This window comes from Neomonachus schauinslandi, chromosome 7, assembly GCF_002201575.2.
Source record: "Neomonachus schauinslandi chromosome 7, ASM220157v2, whole genome shotgun sequence".
In the NCBI taxonomy this organism is placed as follows: domain Eukaryota; kingdom Metazoa; phylum Chordata; class Mammalia; order Carnivora; family Phocidae; genus Neomonachus; species Neomonachus schauinslandi.
Window position 1 is genome coordinate 47,235,280 of NC_058409.1, and position 19,973 is coordinate 47,255,252.

Genomic DNA, 19,973 nt, shown 5'->3' on the forward strand with positions numbered 1-19,973 from the left:
GGAAATAATGTTGCTGGTATTATGTCAATAATATATACCGATTCATGAACTATAGATTATATAGTTCAGTCCATGACATCATGGACTGAACTCTATAAACTATATGGAAATATATATACATGAATCGGTATATATACTGAAATACTGATGACAGTATTACGCTGGTGATAGTGTTGGTATATGGTGTCTCTGCCTTGAAACAGTGGACTATATTCAATTCTTAGAGTTTGCCTAACTTCCTTCGTGAACACAGAATGTGTCATATAGTTAAATAGTATGTAGTACAATCCTTTGATTGGTAATCTTCTCCTGAGATTATCTTTGAAAAATATCTTTTTGTCTATTAATTCTTTCAAATATACTGTAATGTTTTAAGAACTTTTAAAGAGGGGCGCCTGGGTGGCTCAGTCGTTAAGCGTCTGCCTTCGGCTCAGGTCATGATCCCAGGGTCCTGGGATCGAGTCCCACATGGGGCTCCCTGCTCACCGGGAGCCTGCCTCTCCCTCTCCCACTCCCCCTGCTTGTGTTCCCTCTCTCGCTATGTCTCTCTCTGTCAGATAAATAAATAAAATCTTAAAAAAAAAAAAAAAAAAGAACTTTTAAAGATATAAACATTGAATTACTATGTTGTATACCTGAAACTAATATAATATTGTATGTCCACTACAGCTCAGTTAAAAAATTTTTAAAAAGAACTTTTAAGTTAATCGTATATGGAACCAATAATCAGTACTTTTGTCTCAAAAGTAATAGGCACAAAACCACGTTTTTGCAGCTTTATAATAATTTCAAAACCTCTTGTATTGACCTAAATTGGGTGGTAGTGAATAAGGAGCTTAATAGCTCCTGTGTTTAGTAGTACTTCTGACTTCTTTGAGAAATACATAGTCAAATAAAAATTTGCCATACCGGGGCATCTGGGTGGCTAGTCGGTTAAGTGTCTGACTCTTGATTTCAGATCAGGTGATGATCTAAAGGTTGTTTGATCAAGCCCCACATCAGGTTTCACACTGGGCAAGGAGCCTGCTTAAGATTCTCTCTCTCTCGGGGTGCCTGGGTGGCTCAGTTGTTAAGCATCTGCCTTCGGCTCAGGTCATGATCCCAGGGTCCTGGGATCGAGTCCCGCATCGGACTCCCTGCTCAGCGGGAAGCCTGCTTCTCCCTCTCCCACTCCCCCTGCTTGTGTTCCCTCTCTCACTGTGTCTCTCTGTGTCAAATAAATAAATAAAAATCTTAAAAAAAAAAAAAAAGATTCTCTCTCTCTCTCAAAAAAAAATAAAATTCTCTCTCTCCCTCTCCATCTGCCCCTCCCTTCCTCTCTCTCTTTCTCTAGTTAAAAAAAAATTTTGCCATACACATCCACTAGATTGATTTTAAGATATGGCAGCTCAGTGTTTGGTTCCCCACTTTGGCCTTGTGCAAGTGTGATGACCAGAAGAGCTCATTGGAGCTTGTCGTAGTAATATTTAAATGTGACTGCCGGAACATCCAGTTTTCAGACATGTAGGTGCGCCAGTTCAATATGTGTACTATTTCATCATTCAGCAGATGAGTTTCACTTATATTTTCTTGTGTTAATACTATGGGGCATATAATTTTGAAGATAGCAATCAAGAGGTGGCATCTCTAGTATCTGTTCCTGTTTCTTGACTTTATTGTGGTTTGAGCTCTCGTAATCACGGGCCTTTTGAACTTAGCTAGAAAAGAAAAGTAATGCTTCTTAACAGCTTCCATAATGATGTCTGTGTTGGTGTGCACATTAGGAGTAGTGAGTTGTAGACTGTTAAAGATCATTATTTTAAAGCAACACAGGGGTGCCTGGGTGGCGCAATTGGTTAGGCAGCTGACTCTTGGTTTCAGCTCAGATGATGATGTCACGGTTGTGAGATCAAACCCTGCATTGGGCTCCACTCACAGTGGAGTCTGCTTGAGATTCTCTCTCCCACTCCTGCGTGTATATGTGCACACTCTTGCTCTCTCTCTCTCTCTCTCTGTGTCTCCCAAAAAATATATAATAAATATGTCTTAAAGCAACACAGAATCACATTAAAGCCTTAGTAATTAAAAGTGAAAAGGATCGAAGGGCAGAAGAACTTCAAATTATGTAGTTCCAAATAATGTGTTAATTTGGTCAGAAGACTAATAGAGAGCTTCTTGTCTTGTAAATAAACCCTGTGGTACAGGGGTCAGGAAGGCACCCTCGGTTTAGGATAAGAACACTGCTTTAGGGGCGCCTGGGTGGCTCACTCGGTTGAGTGCCCAACTCTTGGTTTCGTCTCAGGTCTTGATCCCTGGGTCGTGGGATCAGATCCCCATGTGGGACTCCACTCTGGATAAGGAGTCTGCTTGGGATTCTCTCCCTCTGTCTCTCCGCCAGCTTGTAAACGCTCTGTCTCTCTCTCATAAGTAAATCTTAAAAAAAGAAACAAAAAAACACTATTAAAACATCCATGTACTTGTTGGCCTGACTATGTGACTTTTAGCAAGTTATTCTGCCTTCTTGAGCCATCTCATTTTTCTTATTCATAAATGAGGACAGCAATTCTCATACCTACTTCCCTGGGTGCCTGCAAGATTTAATCATGTGTAAAAGGTACTTGGGAAAGCATTAAGTGCCATACATATTTGAAGTGTTCTTCTAAATAAATTTATACATAACTCAACCCTTTGGGGATCAACACATAGCACACAAGTCATAATTTAAGAGGAGGAAAAAAGTTGCCATGAGGCAAGGTACTGTCACCTCCTGTTTAAGAAATTCACAAATGCCTACCCTCAGTAGAGTTTTGGATGAAGATCTGTGGAAGGTGATTAGAAACCATCTGGCTTAGGGGCGCTTGGGTGGCATAGTGGTTAAGCCTCCGACTCTTGGTTTCGGCTCAGGTGGTGATCTCAGGGTCCTGACAAGGATCCCCGTCTCGGGCTCTGTACTCACCTTGGAGTCTGCTTGGGATTCTCTCTCCGCCCCTCCCACTCATGTACACTCTCGTGCTCTCTCTCTCTCTTAAATAAATAAATTTATTTAAAAAATGAAAGAAACCATCAGATTTGTGTTTGTTTTTCTGTTGTTTTAATGTTTATTGCCTATTTGGAAATTTGATTCCCAAAGCTAGAGCAGAATAAGCAGTTTCGAGTATTGTGAATGGTGGGAAATGAGTTGAAAAAAATGTGGGTTTGTTTTATCTTCAGTACTAGTACTGAAAATAGATCCTTGGAGGAAGCTAAGGACAAGCATGATCAGACCAGCCAAGACCATACCTGGTTAGGTAAACTGGGCAGGCTGAGAAGGATAATAGCAGCCAAGATTTAGTGGGCACTGACCATGTGCCAGACGCTGTAATCAGTGCGTTACATTCATTGATTAATTTTATCCTCACGGTATTTCCTGAAGTAGATTTACCAACCTACTTCTCTTACTAAACTGTTATTCCCCCCCCATTTCCAGATGGGGAGAACTGAGACTCACGGGGGTTGAATGGCTCGCCCACGATCTGACGGTCACGCTCTTCACCACTCTGTTGCCTGTCACCACTTTTGTGCTCTCAGTCCCACGCCCTAGAGACAGCACTGTGTCGTGTGGTCGGAAGTTGATCTCCCAAGTATGTATTCCTGTTGGATGGACTTTTTTCTCCTTAGCCTCTTAAATGACATTCCCTCTAAATCAACCACACGTAAGCATGTGTGGAATGAATGAGTGTATCTAGTTCCACATCTCCCTCTGTGTAAGGTGACCTTTCAGTTTTAGTCCTCAAGTACGGTAAACACTTACCAACAACCTCGTTGCCTCTGCTCCCTACCCCCAGCCCTGCACAGTTAGAAGTGATTTCTTTCAGGATCTCTTTTTTGTTACTTTATTTATTTGTGTGTTTATTTCCTTATATATGTATATACACATGTGTACACATGTGCTTGATGTCAGCTCAGGTCATGATCTCAGAGCCTCAGGCTCCGTGTTGGGCATGGAGCCTACTAAAGATTCTCTCTCCCTTTCCTTCTGCCCCTCCCCACTACCCGACCATCACCACCACCCTGCCCCTACTCACACGTGCGAGCTCTCTCTCTCTCTCAAAAAAAAAAAAGAAAAAGAAAAACAGTATTTAAGACCTCTGCGGATTGTCTTTTAAATCATGGTGGTGATACTGATCTGCTGAACTATGGGGCTGCTGTGAAGATTAATAAGCAAGTTAGCAAAGTATTATTCAGGGTCTCTTTATTACTATTATTACTTCCATTGATGGGTAGGTGTATGTGAAGTTAAAAGTATGAACTTTAACCCTCTATTTGTGGCAAAGTCTGGGAGACAGTGGCACTTTTCTTTTTTTAATGTTTTGTTACATAAACATCTGCAGGATCCCTGGATTTAGGGGTAAATCAGACATGTCAGGATATGGAATGACTGCTAGGAAATCAGTAGGGGATCACCTCAGATAGCCAGAGTCCATTCTCCTGAGGCCTCTGAACACAGTACACTTACTGATTTCAGCAACTGCTTTTTCTTTAAGTTGGGATTTGGTATCATGAATATAAAACTTTAGTTGTGGGGCGCCTGGGTGGCTCAGTCGTTTAAGCATCTGCTTTCAGCTCAGGTCATGATCTCAGGATCCTGAGATCGAGCCCCACGTCGGGCTCCCTGCTCTGCGGGAGGCCTGCTTCTCCCTCTCCCACTCCCCCTGCTTGTGTTCCCTCTCTCACTGTGTCTCTCTCTGTCAAATAAATAAATAAAATCTTTAAAAGGAAAAAAAAAAAAAAAACTTTAGTTGCAAGCCCTAAAAGCATCAGTCACTTAATTAGAACAATAATCCAGTAAGACTTTGGTCTTTAAATACACCAACAGCTCACGTGACTTTTGAGCTCTAGTTTATATAATTTTGCTCCAGTTCCTGCTGTGTTGTCTGAATTGAGAAGTTAATCTCTACAGCATCAAGTGATCTGCTGTAAAAATCTGTAATAGTGTATATTTTAAGCATCCTGTTGTCTGTTTAAAAAAGTAATAATGAAAAATCTCATTGTTTTAGACAACTTTCTGCCTCTCAAGAAATTATAACCAAAGAGAAATCTGAGTTTACATTGTTTTCTAGGCTTTTATTGTCAAAACATTTCTTGCAGCAATAATGCTCTAAAACTTTTTGAAGTATCACCTGCAAAGTGATTTGTTAATCAGATTACTTTTAATTCACAATGCTCTGCTTTATCTGGGAAGTATATTAACATCAGTAGTTACTATAGCCTATAAGCTACTATATATCCAACATCTTCAAATTGTTCTTATTGAAAACTATATAGAGGACTTTTTAGGGTTCTTTGGAACCTACAGTTAAAAACAAGGGAGTGGTGTTTGCTGGCTGGTCAACAGTGAGTAATCATTCAGCAGTCATGCTGTTTTGAGTGTCAGACCCCCCCAGCAGGCTACTAGATCCTAAGACTTGTTCAGGGTTTCTTTGTAGACTTATACAGTGGCTGACTGTGGAGTCCTTTCTTTTAGAATTTAGTTGTTTGCTGGAAATTGAGCTTTTGAGTTTCATAGGTTCTTTGTCCTCCTCATTTGAAAAATATTTAAATGATACTGCTCAAATGGCACACAGAGAAAACAGCGTGACTGGCTTTCGGGAAATTAGTAAGCAGTAGGGTTATTTTTAGGTTTTACTCCTTGCAAACATTTCCTTTTGTTCTTTAGAAGACATTGTTGATCTGTTCATTCATTTGCTGTGCTCTCTCCCCCACCACCCAATGGCTTTGGACAGAATAAGCCCTCTCTTCTCTACTCTGAGTGACATAACTGCGTTAATTTTTATTTTATTCAATTTTAGCTCATGAATTATTCATTTGTTCATGTTTTTCTAGGTTCTGAAATACCACCACCACCACCTCCAAACACACACACACACATTTTGTTATTTGGGGTTGATTTGCACCCTCATTTGCAAATGCTGATCGAAAAACATTCACACAAGCAGAATATACAAAATGTGTATTTTTGTCAAAATAATTGTATAGTGGTCGCTGATGGTGTGATTTATTTGCCTTTATTTGCTCTGTTAGTACTTATTTAAAAACTGTAATCTTTAGAAAATCATGCAGTTAGTATAACAGAATCCCAGGTATAGGATAGGTGGTTACAAAGGCTGACCTTTACACCCAGCCTCAGGTCTGATCCTTGAAACATCTTCCAGTACAGAGAGGAAGTAGGATTTCTAAGGAAGCACAACTGAAACCTGTTTTGCTCTTCTTATGAAGGCAAGTTTGATATAAGACTTTCCTACTTTAAACAACGTCCAGGAGGATTTAGCCACTTTGTAGCATGCTAATTTAACCTTTTATGTTTTTCATTTTTCTTATAAGATAGAGTGGCATTATAGCAGTTGTGGTTAAAACCGTGGGTTTCAAATCCTCGTTCTCCTGTTAATCTTAGTATGTTTCAATTTCCTTATCTCAAAACAGAGATTACAGTATGTAGTTCATACAATCATTTTGGAATTTGAATTAGATAATCCATGTAAAGGGCCTAGCATAATGCCTTACCTGGTAAAGTCTCAATAGATGTCGATTATGATTATTGTATCAGATTGTTTTATCTAAGTGTAGGATGTTTGTTATTTTAGAAGATTATATACCAGAAAGAGGCAAAGTATTCAGTTTTCTGGAACCCTTGCCTCTTTCCTATAAGAACTTTTTATTGGGATGTCCTCAAATACAGGTGGCCTAATTCCAATGCCTAGTGAATTTCATTCCCTTTGGCCCTTCAGTATTTGCAGCTCTTCATATCTAGAATCACCGCAATTATAATAGGAAGTCAAGCAAAACATTTTTTTGCATAAAGAGAGGAAGGCAGAATGTGAAATGGCGTTGACATCTGTGCTTCTGCCCTGGGCCAAAAGCAGAATCGTTCTTTGCTGCTGATTCGGCATCCCATCTGCTGCCTCCTCCGGTGCTTCAGCCCGTCTTCCTTTCCCTTCCCTGCAGAGCCCCAGGGATGATGAAGTCAGGGAGGGATTGGGGTGTCACACATCTGTGAGGGAAACAGGACAGAGGTTCAGGGAAAGATAACACAACGATAACCCCGTTCTGCAGATGACCTGGTTGGTTTAATGCTAAATCTCCTCTGCCCATGTCAATTTTACAGAAGTTCTGTGGATGGTGTGCAGGTTAGAAAACATCAGCCTGCTCTAGTGAATTCCCCTCTTTCAGATCAAGAGCTTTTCTGACATCTGAGTCAACAATTTACTAAACTTCACTTTAAAAAAAAAACAAACTTTTTTTTAACTCTTAGCCCACACCTTCAGAATAAGCCCTTTATTTTTACAAGGGATGCTTTAACTTCTGAGCATATCCTTTGTTTGTCCAGGAAACGCGTTTCATTCACCCCACATGCCGGCTGATCCACAGCTCTAACTCCCACTGAAGTGGCTTCTTGTGTTAAGATAACCTCTTCTACCCTGCAAGGTACAACCAGGCTTTCCACAGCACAGTTATCTCAGAATCACTTATTTAAAGTTTAGAACACAAAACATAACACACATGCGAAGGATATCTGCCTGCAGTGTTGTCATTTAACTCGTTGATTTTGATTGAAACTTGAGTAGTTAAATAATAGAGTGATGAGTGCCCCAGAAAGGCATGTATTGAATAAACAAAAGGAAGCAAACAGAAAAGAGAAGTAGGGAGAAATTGTCTTAAATCTATTCATTTGTAATGGAAAAAATTTTTTTAATATTTTTACTTCCAAAGCTTAAGGCTCGTTTTAACTCAGACCGATTTTTGTTTTCAGTTATGTTTCCTGATGATTGTTCCAAGTTTGTCTATGATTCAAAAGAATGAAATATTAATTTAACATAGAGTACTTGGTGGTTATTTTTTAGGCTGCTTGGCTACTGCATTTTGCTTTCATTTAAATTTGAAGTTATCCTAAAAAAAAAAAAAAAAAAAAAAGTGAAGTTATCCTAACCCTTTATTCAAAGACGCAGTTGACTCTGATTCTGACTTAAGTTTTAGAGAGTCTTTTTTTTTTTTTAATATTTAAGTAAACTCTATACCCTCTGTGGGGCTCGAACTCACAACCCCAAAATCAAGAGTCGCATGCTCTACCAACTGAGCCAGCCAGGTGCCCTAGTTGTAGAGAGTCTTAATTATGATTCATCACATAGGTAGTTTTCATTCAGTGCTTTAAAAAAAAAAAACAAATACTTCTATGTTTACTTTCTAGACTGATTTTGCACGGTTTAGTGGAACAAATGTGGAAACTGACTTTGTAGAGGTGCCATCCCAAATGCTTGAAAATTGGGTATGGGACATGGATTCCCTCCGAAGATTGTCAAAACATTATAAAGATGGAAGCCCTATTATGGATGATCTGCTTGAAAAACTTGTTGCTTCCAGACTGGTCAACACAGGTATGACTTGTAATTTTAGAAGAGGAAAATACATTAGAATTGCTTAATAGAGAATTGCTGGCATCTTCTCCCATACAACTTATTTCCCCTTTAATAATGATGCTAACGTGGGGAGGGAAGACCACTAAATACACTGGGATTGTGTCCAAGAAAAAAAATCCATCTCCCTTTAAATCTTAAATGAGATACCTTGCCCCCATTTTGTAGTATGTACTACAGGCATCAGTTCTTGAAATCTTTGATCTTGTGATATTAGAACACATAGTTCTCTCTTCTCCAAAACATGCCCAAACATTCTTATGTTATTAGGTCTTCTGACCTTACGCCAGATTGTTTTGAGCAAAGTTGACCAGGCTCTCCATACGGACGCATCGCTGGACGCTGCAAGTGAATATGCCAAATACTGCACTGAGGTTTTAGGTGTTGCTGCTACTCCAGGTTTGTAAATACTGCGACTTGAATTCATTTTTTCTGTCAGGCGCAGGGTATACACCTACCAGCCCTGCCAGGGAAGGTAGAGTTGGTCAGGCAGCTTACCTCATGTAATTTGTTTCTGATTCCTGTAATCAGGCCATGACTTTCAGATAAGCTTACCATGTCCATATGAGTTATCCTATCCAAATGTGCTTAAAGGAGAGGTGGCTCCCACTTTGCCCCATTTTCGTGTAATCAGGCATGAGCAATTGGCCTCCACCCCAGAGCAGAGAAAGCCATTTACATTTGGCAGTACCCACCTGGCTCCTCCCTCCGTGTATGGACAGCGACTTCCCAGTGATTTCACTAAGAAATTGGCAGAAGGGGCAATTTTAGAGAGAAGCACAAGCTTCTGCCATGTTTTTGTGTTTGGTTCTGAGATCGGTTAAGGCAGTTTAACTAGCACTTTTTAACCCAGTATTTATGGCATTCATGTGGATGGGTAGGTGCTCACACGTGTGTGTTCACATTTATAGTTATATATATTTTAAGCCAACATGTAGTTGTTCATGATACATAGTTTGGTACGGTGACTTTTTTCACCAACGAGGTCGTTATTTAAATGAATCCATCACATTTATAGTGATACTGAAGATCAGAAGAGTTAATTGAGTCAATCCAGGCTCCTCACTTCCTTTTGTGATCTGTTTAGAGTAGACCATACAACAACTTTGTGCCTGAGGCCACTTTGACAAAAATCCTTTTTTAAAAGTAGCCCTAGAGGTAGATTGTGTTGGTAAAACCTTTTTAGCTTTTTAAATAAAGAGTTATTTTTCAGTAATTATGAACCTAAAATAAGTGCCATTCTGACACATTTTAGATATAAAGAGGTGTGACAAAGAGTAGGCTTAGGATTAGAGTATCTGTAAGACACATGTGTCTAAGGGATAAGAAAGGACTGAGTAGTTCTGAAACACCGAGCTATCTGATGGGTGTGGACAAAGCCTCTGAAACTATTGTTAGGCATTCCAGAGCTTAGGGCCGAAACCATCTCCGAGGTTGAGTCATCATAGCAGAGAAGTTTGTAAACATCTTGGCCAAGGGCACAGGTAAACCCAGGGAGTACTACAGGTGAGATCCTGCTTGTCTCTTCTCCCCAGTGTCTGGACTCCCCATAGGGAAACCTTAGCCAGCTGATAACCTGATTATTAACATTGGCCATCACATTGATTGAAATGTATCTTTCTTTAAAGGCACAAATATGCCAGCCACTTTTGGACATTTGGCAGGGGGATATGATGGCCAATATTATGGATATCTTTGGAGTGAAGTATTTTCCATGGACATGTTTTACAGCTGTTTTAAAAAAGAAGGGATAATGAATCCAGAGGTATTGTATTTTCTTTTCTCCTTTTGTTAATTTTGCAATTGCTCCCTCCCCTTTAATTCCTAGTGTAAAATATTTATTACACCTAGATTTTAGAGTAAGAGATTTGGTAACAGCTTTTAACTTTTAAGTCTTGCATCTTATCATATCATACATCATTAAGTTGTAGTGTACAAGTGACTAACTCTAATTCTGTAAGTTTAAAAAAAAAAACCTGCATTTTCTTGCTTATTAACATTCCAATATATTGCATAATTAAAATTCAAAGCTTTGTTTATGCATTTGAGCATTTATAGCAGCTAGTTTTGACATGTGCTGTACAATGTTTTAGTTCTATAGGAGGTTGGGAAAGAAAGGTAAACTCCTTCCTGATAGAAATGGTCTGCGTATGTTGCGATATTCTCTACACAGGTTCTTTATACATTTTCTGTGGGAGGTACCCTTTCTCTGTGGCTGGCATACCCCACCTACTACGTAGTTTGTAACCCAAATGCCTCTAAGTAATTTGAGCTGCTTCATTAACCTGAGCCATTCCTTTCTGTGTACAGTGAATTGGCTGCCAGGTGGCTACCAGCCAAACCTTCCTGAGTTACAGTCCCCCAGTCTCCACTCTTGTTGAAGACTCAGCTGTCAGATTATTTCTAGGGCTGATGCATTTTCCAGTGTGCTTTTTATTCTGTTTGATTCAGAAATTAGAAGAACAAATTATCAAAATCAGGCTCTTTGTTCTTATTTTAGCCAACTGATTTGTTCCCCCAAACTTTTGTTTCTGGATTGCATAGTGCCTCACACATATACTGAAATACATTGCTGTAATTTAGATCACCATCCCCCCAACCCCCCCCCCCCCCCCCCCAAAAAATCACCCCCAGGGCACCTCCATTCTATACTAGCCTTTCCAATCACACCATCTTCTATCCCACCCTACCCAAGCTCTTAGGTCACTGTATGCTTCCTTCCCTTCCCTGGCCAACCTATTACGTTGGTCAACCACTGACTGTGCTCATAAATATCTTGACTTCTGCATGACCTTCAGCCTAGTGCCCAGCCCTGGATTCCTTCACCATCTCACTTAGATATGGTGCCCTTGGGATTCAGAACTTTCCGGAGATGGTGTGAGTCCATTAACGTGCCCCAGTACAAAGTAATGCTATCTGACCTGTCTGGACAACCAGTGTTACTCTGCTGTCCTGTCCACCTCCTTTATTGAGTTCCCCTGAGTCTCTCACTACCTCTCTGCTCTCCACTAAGAAAAGTAAGGCCATCGAGACTGAGTACTTCATCTTTTTTTCTCCTCATATACTTCACTACTTCTTTCCTTCTGCTCAGGGATGTCTCTCATACCAAGCCTTACTGGTTTGCCATCTTGGGGAAAAAACTGGGGTTATTGCTACTGACTTTGGCAACCCTATTGCTACTATTCAGTTGTTCTTCCTTTTACAGCCTAATTTCTCACTGTAAGAAACAGTCTTGGCAAACCTCTTTTATCTGGCTTTTGCCTCCACCAACTGAACTGGAAAGTTACTTTCTCTCCAGAGTTACCACTGATGACCCAGTCACCAACTTTAAAGGCCCTCACCTACCATTTTTTTCTTTTTCTTTTTTTTTATTTCCTGCTTCTTGTTATTCCTCTCCTTGTTCACAGTCCTCAGCTTAGCCATCAAATCCCTTCCTTACTTCCCAGAACTCTTTGTCTCAGCCAAATTTGTGTGTTCCTGTAGCTCTTTGCACCTTCACAAATTTGTTCATTCTCTTTCTTCCACCTAAAATATGTGCCTTCTTGTCTGTGCCTCTTAAAAATTTTACCATTCTGAAAGGCCCTACTCAAATGGCCACTCACTTATGAAATCTTCCAAATCATTCCAACCCAAAGTGGCCTTTCCATTTTTTGAAGAGCAGAATGGACTTGGGCATGAGGGAAGGGCTCCAACAGCTTTTTCTTATGTCTGGAATTTTTAATATAACTCTTAGAAAAAAAAATCAGGTTATAGAATATTTTGTACCATAGAATGTAAATTTTTACTTTAAAATGTATGTTTAGAAAAAGAGTACATCAAAATGTCCATTCTTAACTTCGGGTGATAACTTGATGAGTGATTATTAAATATTTTTCTGTGCTTTTTGTGGAGCTCTTCCTTATTTTTACATAGAGCATGTATTATTGCAGAAATCAGAAATCAATGTTTAAAGAGACACAAGGTCTAGTTATATAAAGGTGCAATTATGACCTGTTACTGGCTCTTACTAGTTGGTGAGGCTTCCTGGCAAAAGTGCTCCAGTACCTTTTTCAATTAGGCTTCCTCACTCACCTCCTCTGTGCTTCCACTCACACGGCCACATCTCCAGTACCCTCCACCGTGACCTCTTCTCTTCCATCGGTCAACAGAACGGCCAAAGTGCTGATCCCAGTGGACCCCAAGGAACTTGCAGTTCCGGCAGACTCAATCCCTGCCACTATGCTTCCATGTACTTCCTCTTATTCCCAAGTTTCACAGCTTGGCAGGCAGCCAGACTACTTTTAATTTAGACCAGGGACCTGGGTTGAACTTGGAGAAGGCAAAATTCCCAACAACTTGGAATTGTTGGCTTTGTAATGTTAAAAACAGTTTTCAGTTTTACTATAATTGTGGATTTGACATTGCTATATATTATTCATTTTACGCCATGAAGCTAGCTTTAATCCCTTCCTTTTTGTTTTCCTGTCAAATACTCTGGGATATCATGTCATTTCTTGCTCCCCTGCTGTCACAACAGTAGTGAATCTGGCTCCAGTGACAAGGGGAATCCCTGTGCACCCCACCCTCACACTCTTCCCTGCAGTGGCAGATACTAGAACAGCTTTTTAAATAGCCGTTTTGTTCCCTCCTACAGTGCACTGTTTGTTTGGTTTTGCTTACTTTTATTTTTTTTTTTTTTTTTTTTTTTTGCTGCAAATGTTTGCTTTAAAGTAATACCTTATTTACAAAATTCAAATACCCAATTATTAAAAGTTAGTACTTTGAGACAGTAATCCCGTTCTACAAAAAACATCAGTCATTATTACAGATTTGTTGTGATGAAGAGAAAGAAATTTTTTTTTTTATTTATTTATTTATTTATTTATTTATTTATTTATTTATTTTTAGTAATCTCTACACCCAACATGGGACTTGAACGCACAACCCCAAGATCAAGAGTTGTGTGCTCCTCCAACTGATACAGCCAGGTGCCCTGAGAGACTTTTCGTAGTATAAGGAAATACTGAATTTGATCTGAAGTCATGGGTGCTAGAGCAATCACAGTGTATCTGCAGACTATGTTGTCTCAAGGCCCTCACCCTCCCGAGTGTGTTTTATGTTTTTTTTCCTTATCATTGAATTCTGCTATATTTTCTAGAAAGTTTTCAGTAGAAAGGGACCAGTTATTATTGCCCAGCACAGTGAGTTAAAAAGATTGTTTCCCAAAGCCATTATAAAAATTCTGTAATAATAAGGATAAATAATAGACTCTAGAAACTTTCAGTAATAAACCACAATAAAAGCAAGCAAACAAATAAAAGGACACCTTGAAAGGAAGGAGAATTAGACTGTCTTAGATTTCTTAATAAGCATCACAATTGAGTACATATTGGTGCCACTGTAACTATATAAGGTTGACACCTTTTTTTTTTTTTAACTGAAGTATAGTTGACACATAATGACATGTTAGTTTCACCTAGTAAGTGTTTGAATCATTTTGAGAAGATAGTGGTGTGGCCCTTCAAGGAATCAGAGCCTGCAGTTCTTAGTCCCTAAACTCCACAGAGGCTGGAGACTAAAAGATCACGGACTGTTGACATTATTGGTCCTGGTCATTGATATCAACAAAAGAACATCTCCAGGCCTTCTCTCTGTAACCTCTTACCATCCTGCAAAGCTCAAGATCTACTCTGAGAAACATTCCAGATCTTAGCAAGCCTAACTAGAAAGTGCCCTACTCACTGGGAAAACCAAAATAGGAAGGATCAAATATAAAGCTTTTTTTGTTGTTGTTAAGGTAATCTATACCCCTAGTGTGAGGCTCGAACTCACAACCCCAAAATCAAAAGTCAGATGCTCTACCATCTGAGCCAGCCAGGCACCCCAAACCTATAGTCTTCTGAATACCAAATGTAGCAATAGGATATTTTATGGTACGATGGTTTCATTCTGTTTTGAGGGCTTCTATCAAAGTATTAGAATTGGCCACTTACCTATAATAGCCAGAAGTTTGCTACCTCTGGTTTTATTTGTGATTTTCTCTTTTCTTCATTATAAATAGATAGACCATCCTAACTATTTAATTAGTTTGTTAAATATATTCTAAAGTCTATGTTTCTAGTAGAATATGCCTCATTATCAGACATATCTTTTCCTTCTCCAACTCATCTCTTAAATAACTACGGAAGGGAGCTGCTTGGGAATAACACTTTTCCAGCAAGCTGTAGGGGCTCTTTGAAGATATCTTTAAGGTCGCCAAATGTAGTTTCAAAATACAGCAGCTAATCATAGGGTTGAAGAAAAATGGGGGCATTTTAAGTAGGGCCATTTCTTTTTATAAGGCAACCTCATTGAGGGAAAATTTCCTAAGAGGCAGTAGACATTGTGGATTCAAAGACAATTATATTATTAAGCTAGAATTATCTTCCACCTCTTTTGCATTTAGAGAAATTGCTAACCTTTGTTTTTCCGTCAATGAAGAAGAAATGTATTTTAATCTGTAATGAATAAGGAAGTAGCTAGATCTTTACTTGCAGTAACAGACACGGAAACATGGTGAATTTGGGGTTAACGTGCAAAAAAGTTACCTGACAGAGAATGTGTAATATAAAGCTAAGCATTCCAGTGCCTTTCCATCAGAATTCTAGGCCCGATTCCTGCTATAATATGTTGCTAAGGGAGAATATGAAATTTCCTCTCCTGCGGGTCCTTCCAAATGGATTAACTTCTGCTTCAGCTCTCCTGATAATACCACCCCAAAGCTGATTTTTCTTACACTTCAGCCTTTTCTAACAGACTTAGATTTTGCCTGATTTAGGAATAAAGGAAGGAAATGGGATTGATTTCCAGCTTACTTCTTGCATATTTACAAGGCCAGACCTTCTAAGTCTTGAATCCCAACCAACTAGAAGCAGTTTTTCTTCCTCTGTGTTCTTACAGCCCTTCTCTGTATTTCTCTTTGAACCCTAATAATCTGCATTGTTAATTGTCTATTCCTTTATCTCACCTCCTAGATCATAAGACCCTTGTAATAGGAGCTGTTTTATTCACTTTTGTGTGTCCTCTGCTTCAAAACTGTTACATTTAATCATGGTTGTTCTCCCCAGTACTTACTACCGCCCAGCCTGCTTTTTTTTTTTCCCCTAATCTCCCTCCCCATAAATAAAGATCGGTCCTTCTACCCTCACAAATTGAAACTTTGCTTAAGGTTTCCAGAAGGCCTCTTCTAATGAAGCAGATTCCTACCCACTGTTCTTATTTCCGTCTCCCTGACGACCAGCACCAGTCTCTGACTCTCTTCCTTTTTCTATGCTGTTGTCCAAGGTATTCTTCTTCCACCCACGATCTCCCCACCCTCATAGAAAACAAAGGGTGTGCTGTTGGGAAGGAGTTCACAGATGGGCTATGGAAGGAAAGGTTCCAAAGTCCACCTTTAAAGCTGCCCAGTGAGCCTGTTGAATGCCTGATTGTCATCACCTGTGCTCAGGTGGATGCTCTTTGCCCTGATGCCTGTTACTCAGAGTAGGAAGGAGACTGCTCTGGCTCTGCTCCCCAGTTGGTCACAGCAGGAAGGAGGGAGGGTCGGAAGGCAGTGGAAGCTGGCATGTGCTGCCCCACAAATGCCAGAGACAGCAAGAGACCCAGGCGGTTGGCTCTTCGTATTCTCATTACTGGTAGATGATGGCATCCTTCCTTCAGGTCATTATATTGTTCTTAAAATATTACATCAAGGGGCGCCTGGGTGGCTCAGTCGGTTGAGCATCCAACTCTTGATTTCAGCTCCTGTCATGATCCTGGGGTCATGGGATTAAGCCCCAGGTCGGACTCCATGCTCAGTGGGGAGTCTGCTTCTCTCCTTCCTCTGCCCCTACCCCCCACTCGCGCTCTCTCTCTTTCTAAAATAGATGAATAAATCTTTTAAAATAATAAATAAATAAATAAAATATTACCTCAAATAAAGGGTGCATATTCTTAGATCAAATGAGTGCCTTGTCTCTCCTACTTAATAGTCCTACTGAATTAGGGAGTCTATTTCTTCTTAATAATGGAGATGAAGTCTCTTATGCTTTTTTTAGCTTTATTAGGAGACCGAACTAATTTTAAGGAGATGCCAAGCCAGGAATGCATCCATGTCCCTGCTCTGTACATGAGACACTGAACGTAGGGCCAGTGAGAGAGGGGTGGAAATGAGAGGAGAGATGGATGACCACTGAGGATTACTGAGTGCCCCTGGATGCCATGTGTTACACTAGGGAGTGGGCAGTGTACTGAAATCATCTCTAATTCCCTATCGACTAAGTGAGGGAGGCATATTCCTCCTTGACAAGTAAGGAAACCAAGGCCGATGGTCACAGAGCCGAGGGTGAAGCCAAGATTCGAATTTGGCCCTGACTCCCAAACTCCTGAACTTGCTTTAGAAAACATCATGTTTGGGCGCCTGGGTGGCTCAGTCGTTAAGCGTCTGCCTTCAGCTCAGGTCATGATCCCAGGGTCCTGGGATCCCTGCTCGATGGGAAGCCTGCTTCTCCCTCTCCCACTCCCCCTGCTTGTGTTCCCTCTCTCGCTGTGTCTCTCTCTGTCATATAAATAAATAAAATCTTAAAAAAAAAAAAAAAAGAAAACATCATGTTAGAGAGGATTTGCACAGTTGCCAATAGATACACTCTAATCGTCCAGGATTAAAAACCACACAGGTGACTAATGTGACTTACCTTCATGGAATAGTTAATAGAAGCTCTTACTATCTACAGATCGTCCTGAAGGATTTTTTTCAGCATGAAAAATCTCCATGGTTGTCTTAGAACTTCTCTTTCTGCTTTCCTCTCAGTTCAAGTTTCTTTATTATGTAAACAAACTAGAACAACTTAGGGCAAAGACTCCTTCCGCCTGTGGCATATGTTTCCCAGACGGTGTTCTCTCACCCAGAGAGCCGGTACCTTCCGAAAACACGAAAATTCACTTAACTTTTCTTCTTTGGTTGGTTGGTTTTTTGTTTTTAAAGAAAAGCAAGATCCTATTACCAAAATGACTCTTAAACTGTTCTCCAAACTTCATTGCGAAGGAAATGAAACTATTAAAAGACCATTGCTCTGTAATTCAGGAAATTGAATCAACTTGTTTGGAGCCGTACTCAGGGCAGGACTGGAGCTGTGCTGAGCCGCGTACCGTGTGTGAGACGCAATAGCGCCTGGCTCCACGGTGGCTGGACTGTTCGGAGGAGCCCTGAGCCGCTTCTGCACAGTATCGGGCAGCTCCCGCAAGAGCCTGCTTTTCTTTGCTCCCTAAGACCACGGTCCTCTGTAACAAATGACACTGTTTTGTGAGACATCAGCATTGTGGGAGATTTATTCTTTACCTTAATCTAGATTTTCATTGACGTTCCTATAATAAATGTAGAACGAAATAGGTCTTTTTAATAAGTAAAAGAGTCTCAGATCTTGAGCATTAAGAATTTCTGCAGGTAAATATTAATTATGGAGGTTGGATGGTGGGTACATAGGGTTCATGATACTGCTGTCTTCACTATTAGTATATACTTATATTTTTTCTATTAAAAAGGATTAAAATATTTTTGTAATTCTGCACATGAATTTAATTCACGTTTTCTAAGTTCTTCCTGTATCACTACAGTCTTTCTTCCCCAGCCTGCCCAGTCCTCCTGCTGATTCAACACTGTAGGCAAATGTAAGCACATTGGACAATGAAAGAAGGGGAAGGGAAGGGGACTGTGTTTGGGCTCAACACCCCTGAGCTGCTGCTACTTAGAATAATAAAGACTCTGGCAGGAGTAGGCATCATTCACGTTTTAGGTTCTCGATTGCTGTCCTAACAGTCATGAATTGCTGCAGACCAAGTAAGAAACTACATGTCATTTTTTTTTCCCCTGAAGAACATTAAATCTAGCTCTAAGCCTTCATTACCGGGTTTTCAGGAATTCAAATATCAGCGATTACAGGCCCTACCCTTTTTAAGAAAATTTATCCAAAGCTTATAAATAAAGCAACAAGATTACTACATGCCTTTTCAATGTCCAACTAGAATATTGTCCAACAAGCCCCTCTAAGGATCATTGTGTGTTCTAGGCCCTCCACCTGTCCGCTGTGGTAGCCACCTGTGGCTGTCAAGCACCTGAAATGTGGCTAGCGCCCCTGAAGAATTGGGTGTAAAAGTAAAAAACACAGTAGATTTTGATGACCTACAACAAAAAGTAAATCGCAGTAATTTTTATATTGATATATGTTGAGATAATGTAGATATAGTGGTTAAAATATTTTATTAAAATTAATTTTACCGAGGGTTTTGTTGTTGTTTGTTTTACTTTTTTAAAAAAAGCAGGGAGGAAGGGCGCCTGGGTGGCTCAGTTGGTTAAGCGACTGCCTTCGGCTCAGGTCATGATCCTGGAGTCCCTGGATCGAGTCCCGCATCGGGCTCCCTGCTCAGCAGGGAGTCTGCTTCTCCCTCTGACCCTCCTCCCTCTCATGCTCTTGTCTCTCATTCTCTCTCTCTCAAATAAATAAATAAAATCTTTAAAAAAAAAAAGCAGGGAGGGGCGCCTGGGTGTCTCAGATGGTTAAGCGTCTGCCTTCGGCTCAGGTCATGATCTCAGGGTCCTGGGATCGAGCCCCGCATCGGGCTCCCTGCTCCTTGGGAGCCTGCTTCTCCCTCTGCCTCTCTCTCTCTCTCTCTCTCTCTCTGTCTCTCATGAATAAATAAATAAAATCTTTAAAAATAAAAAATAAATAAAAATAAAAAATTAAAAAAGCAGGGAGTCTGCTTAAGGATCCTCTCTCTCCCTCTTCCCCTCCCCCTGCTTGCTCGCGCACCCTCTCTCTCCCTCTAAAATAAATAAATCTTTAAAAAAAACTATTAGTCATATTGATCAAATGATATAATGGATATACATTTCAAAGTGTTACTCTGTGAAGTATTTATTTTATTTTTTTTATTCTTATGTTAATCCCCATACATTACATCATTAAGTATTTATTTTATATGTATATTTAGAATTAGGCTTCACTGAATTGTCTTGCTTTGCTTCCCCAAAAGATATTGATGAAAAGGAAGTGAAAATACTGAATAACACTGATTCTGCATTACCGTCATTTTCTTTCACTTATTTGCTCATGTATTTATGTAAATAAGGGCAGAGTAACTGCAATGTGTTTTAAAATTCCAGACCTCCTCCCCAGAGAGAACTTCACAAAGGTCCTTATTCCTGGCTCTGCGCCCACAGAAATATCTTACCCTACACCGTGGGACCTGTGATGTTGTCCCACTGTCTTTCATAAAGATGAGGGTTCTTCTGTAAGCCCCTCGTAAAAACATTTGGCCATCGTGGTGCCACTGTTCCCAGGTACACAGACCCCGTCTGTGGCCTTCTTGAACACTTGCTTTGCTAACCCTTTAAAATAGCACAGGGAGGGGCGCCTGGGTGGCTCAGTCGGTTAAGTGACTGCCTTCGGCTCAGGTCATGATCCTGGAGTCCCTGGATCGAGTCCCGCATCAGGCTCCCTGCTCAGCGGGGAGTCTGCTTCTCCCTCTGACCCTCCCCCCTCTCATGCTCTCTCT

The 19,973-nt window shown here is 40.3% G+C and overlaps 1 protein-coding gene across 1 annotated transcript in view; it reads left to right on the forward strand.

The window, feature by feature from the left end:
- Positions 1–19,973, forward strand: part of NLN (neurolysin) — a 98,615-nt gene that overhangs the window by 77,486 nt on the left and 1,156 nt on the right. Inside the window, exons 11-13 of the mRNA XM_044916778.1 lie at positions 8,201–8,387; positions 8,697–8,825; positions 10,055–10,191. Coding sequence (XP_044772713.1) covers positions 8,201–8,387; positions 8,697–8,825; positions 10,055–10,191 — 453 coding nt within the window. The remainder of the gene's footprint in view (positions 1–8,200; positions 8,388–8,696; positions 8,826–10,054; positions 10,192–19,973) is intronic.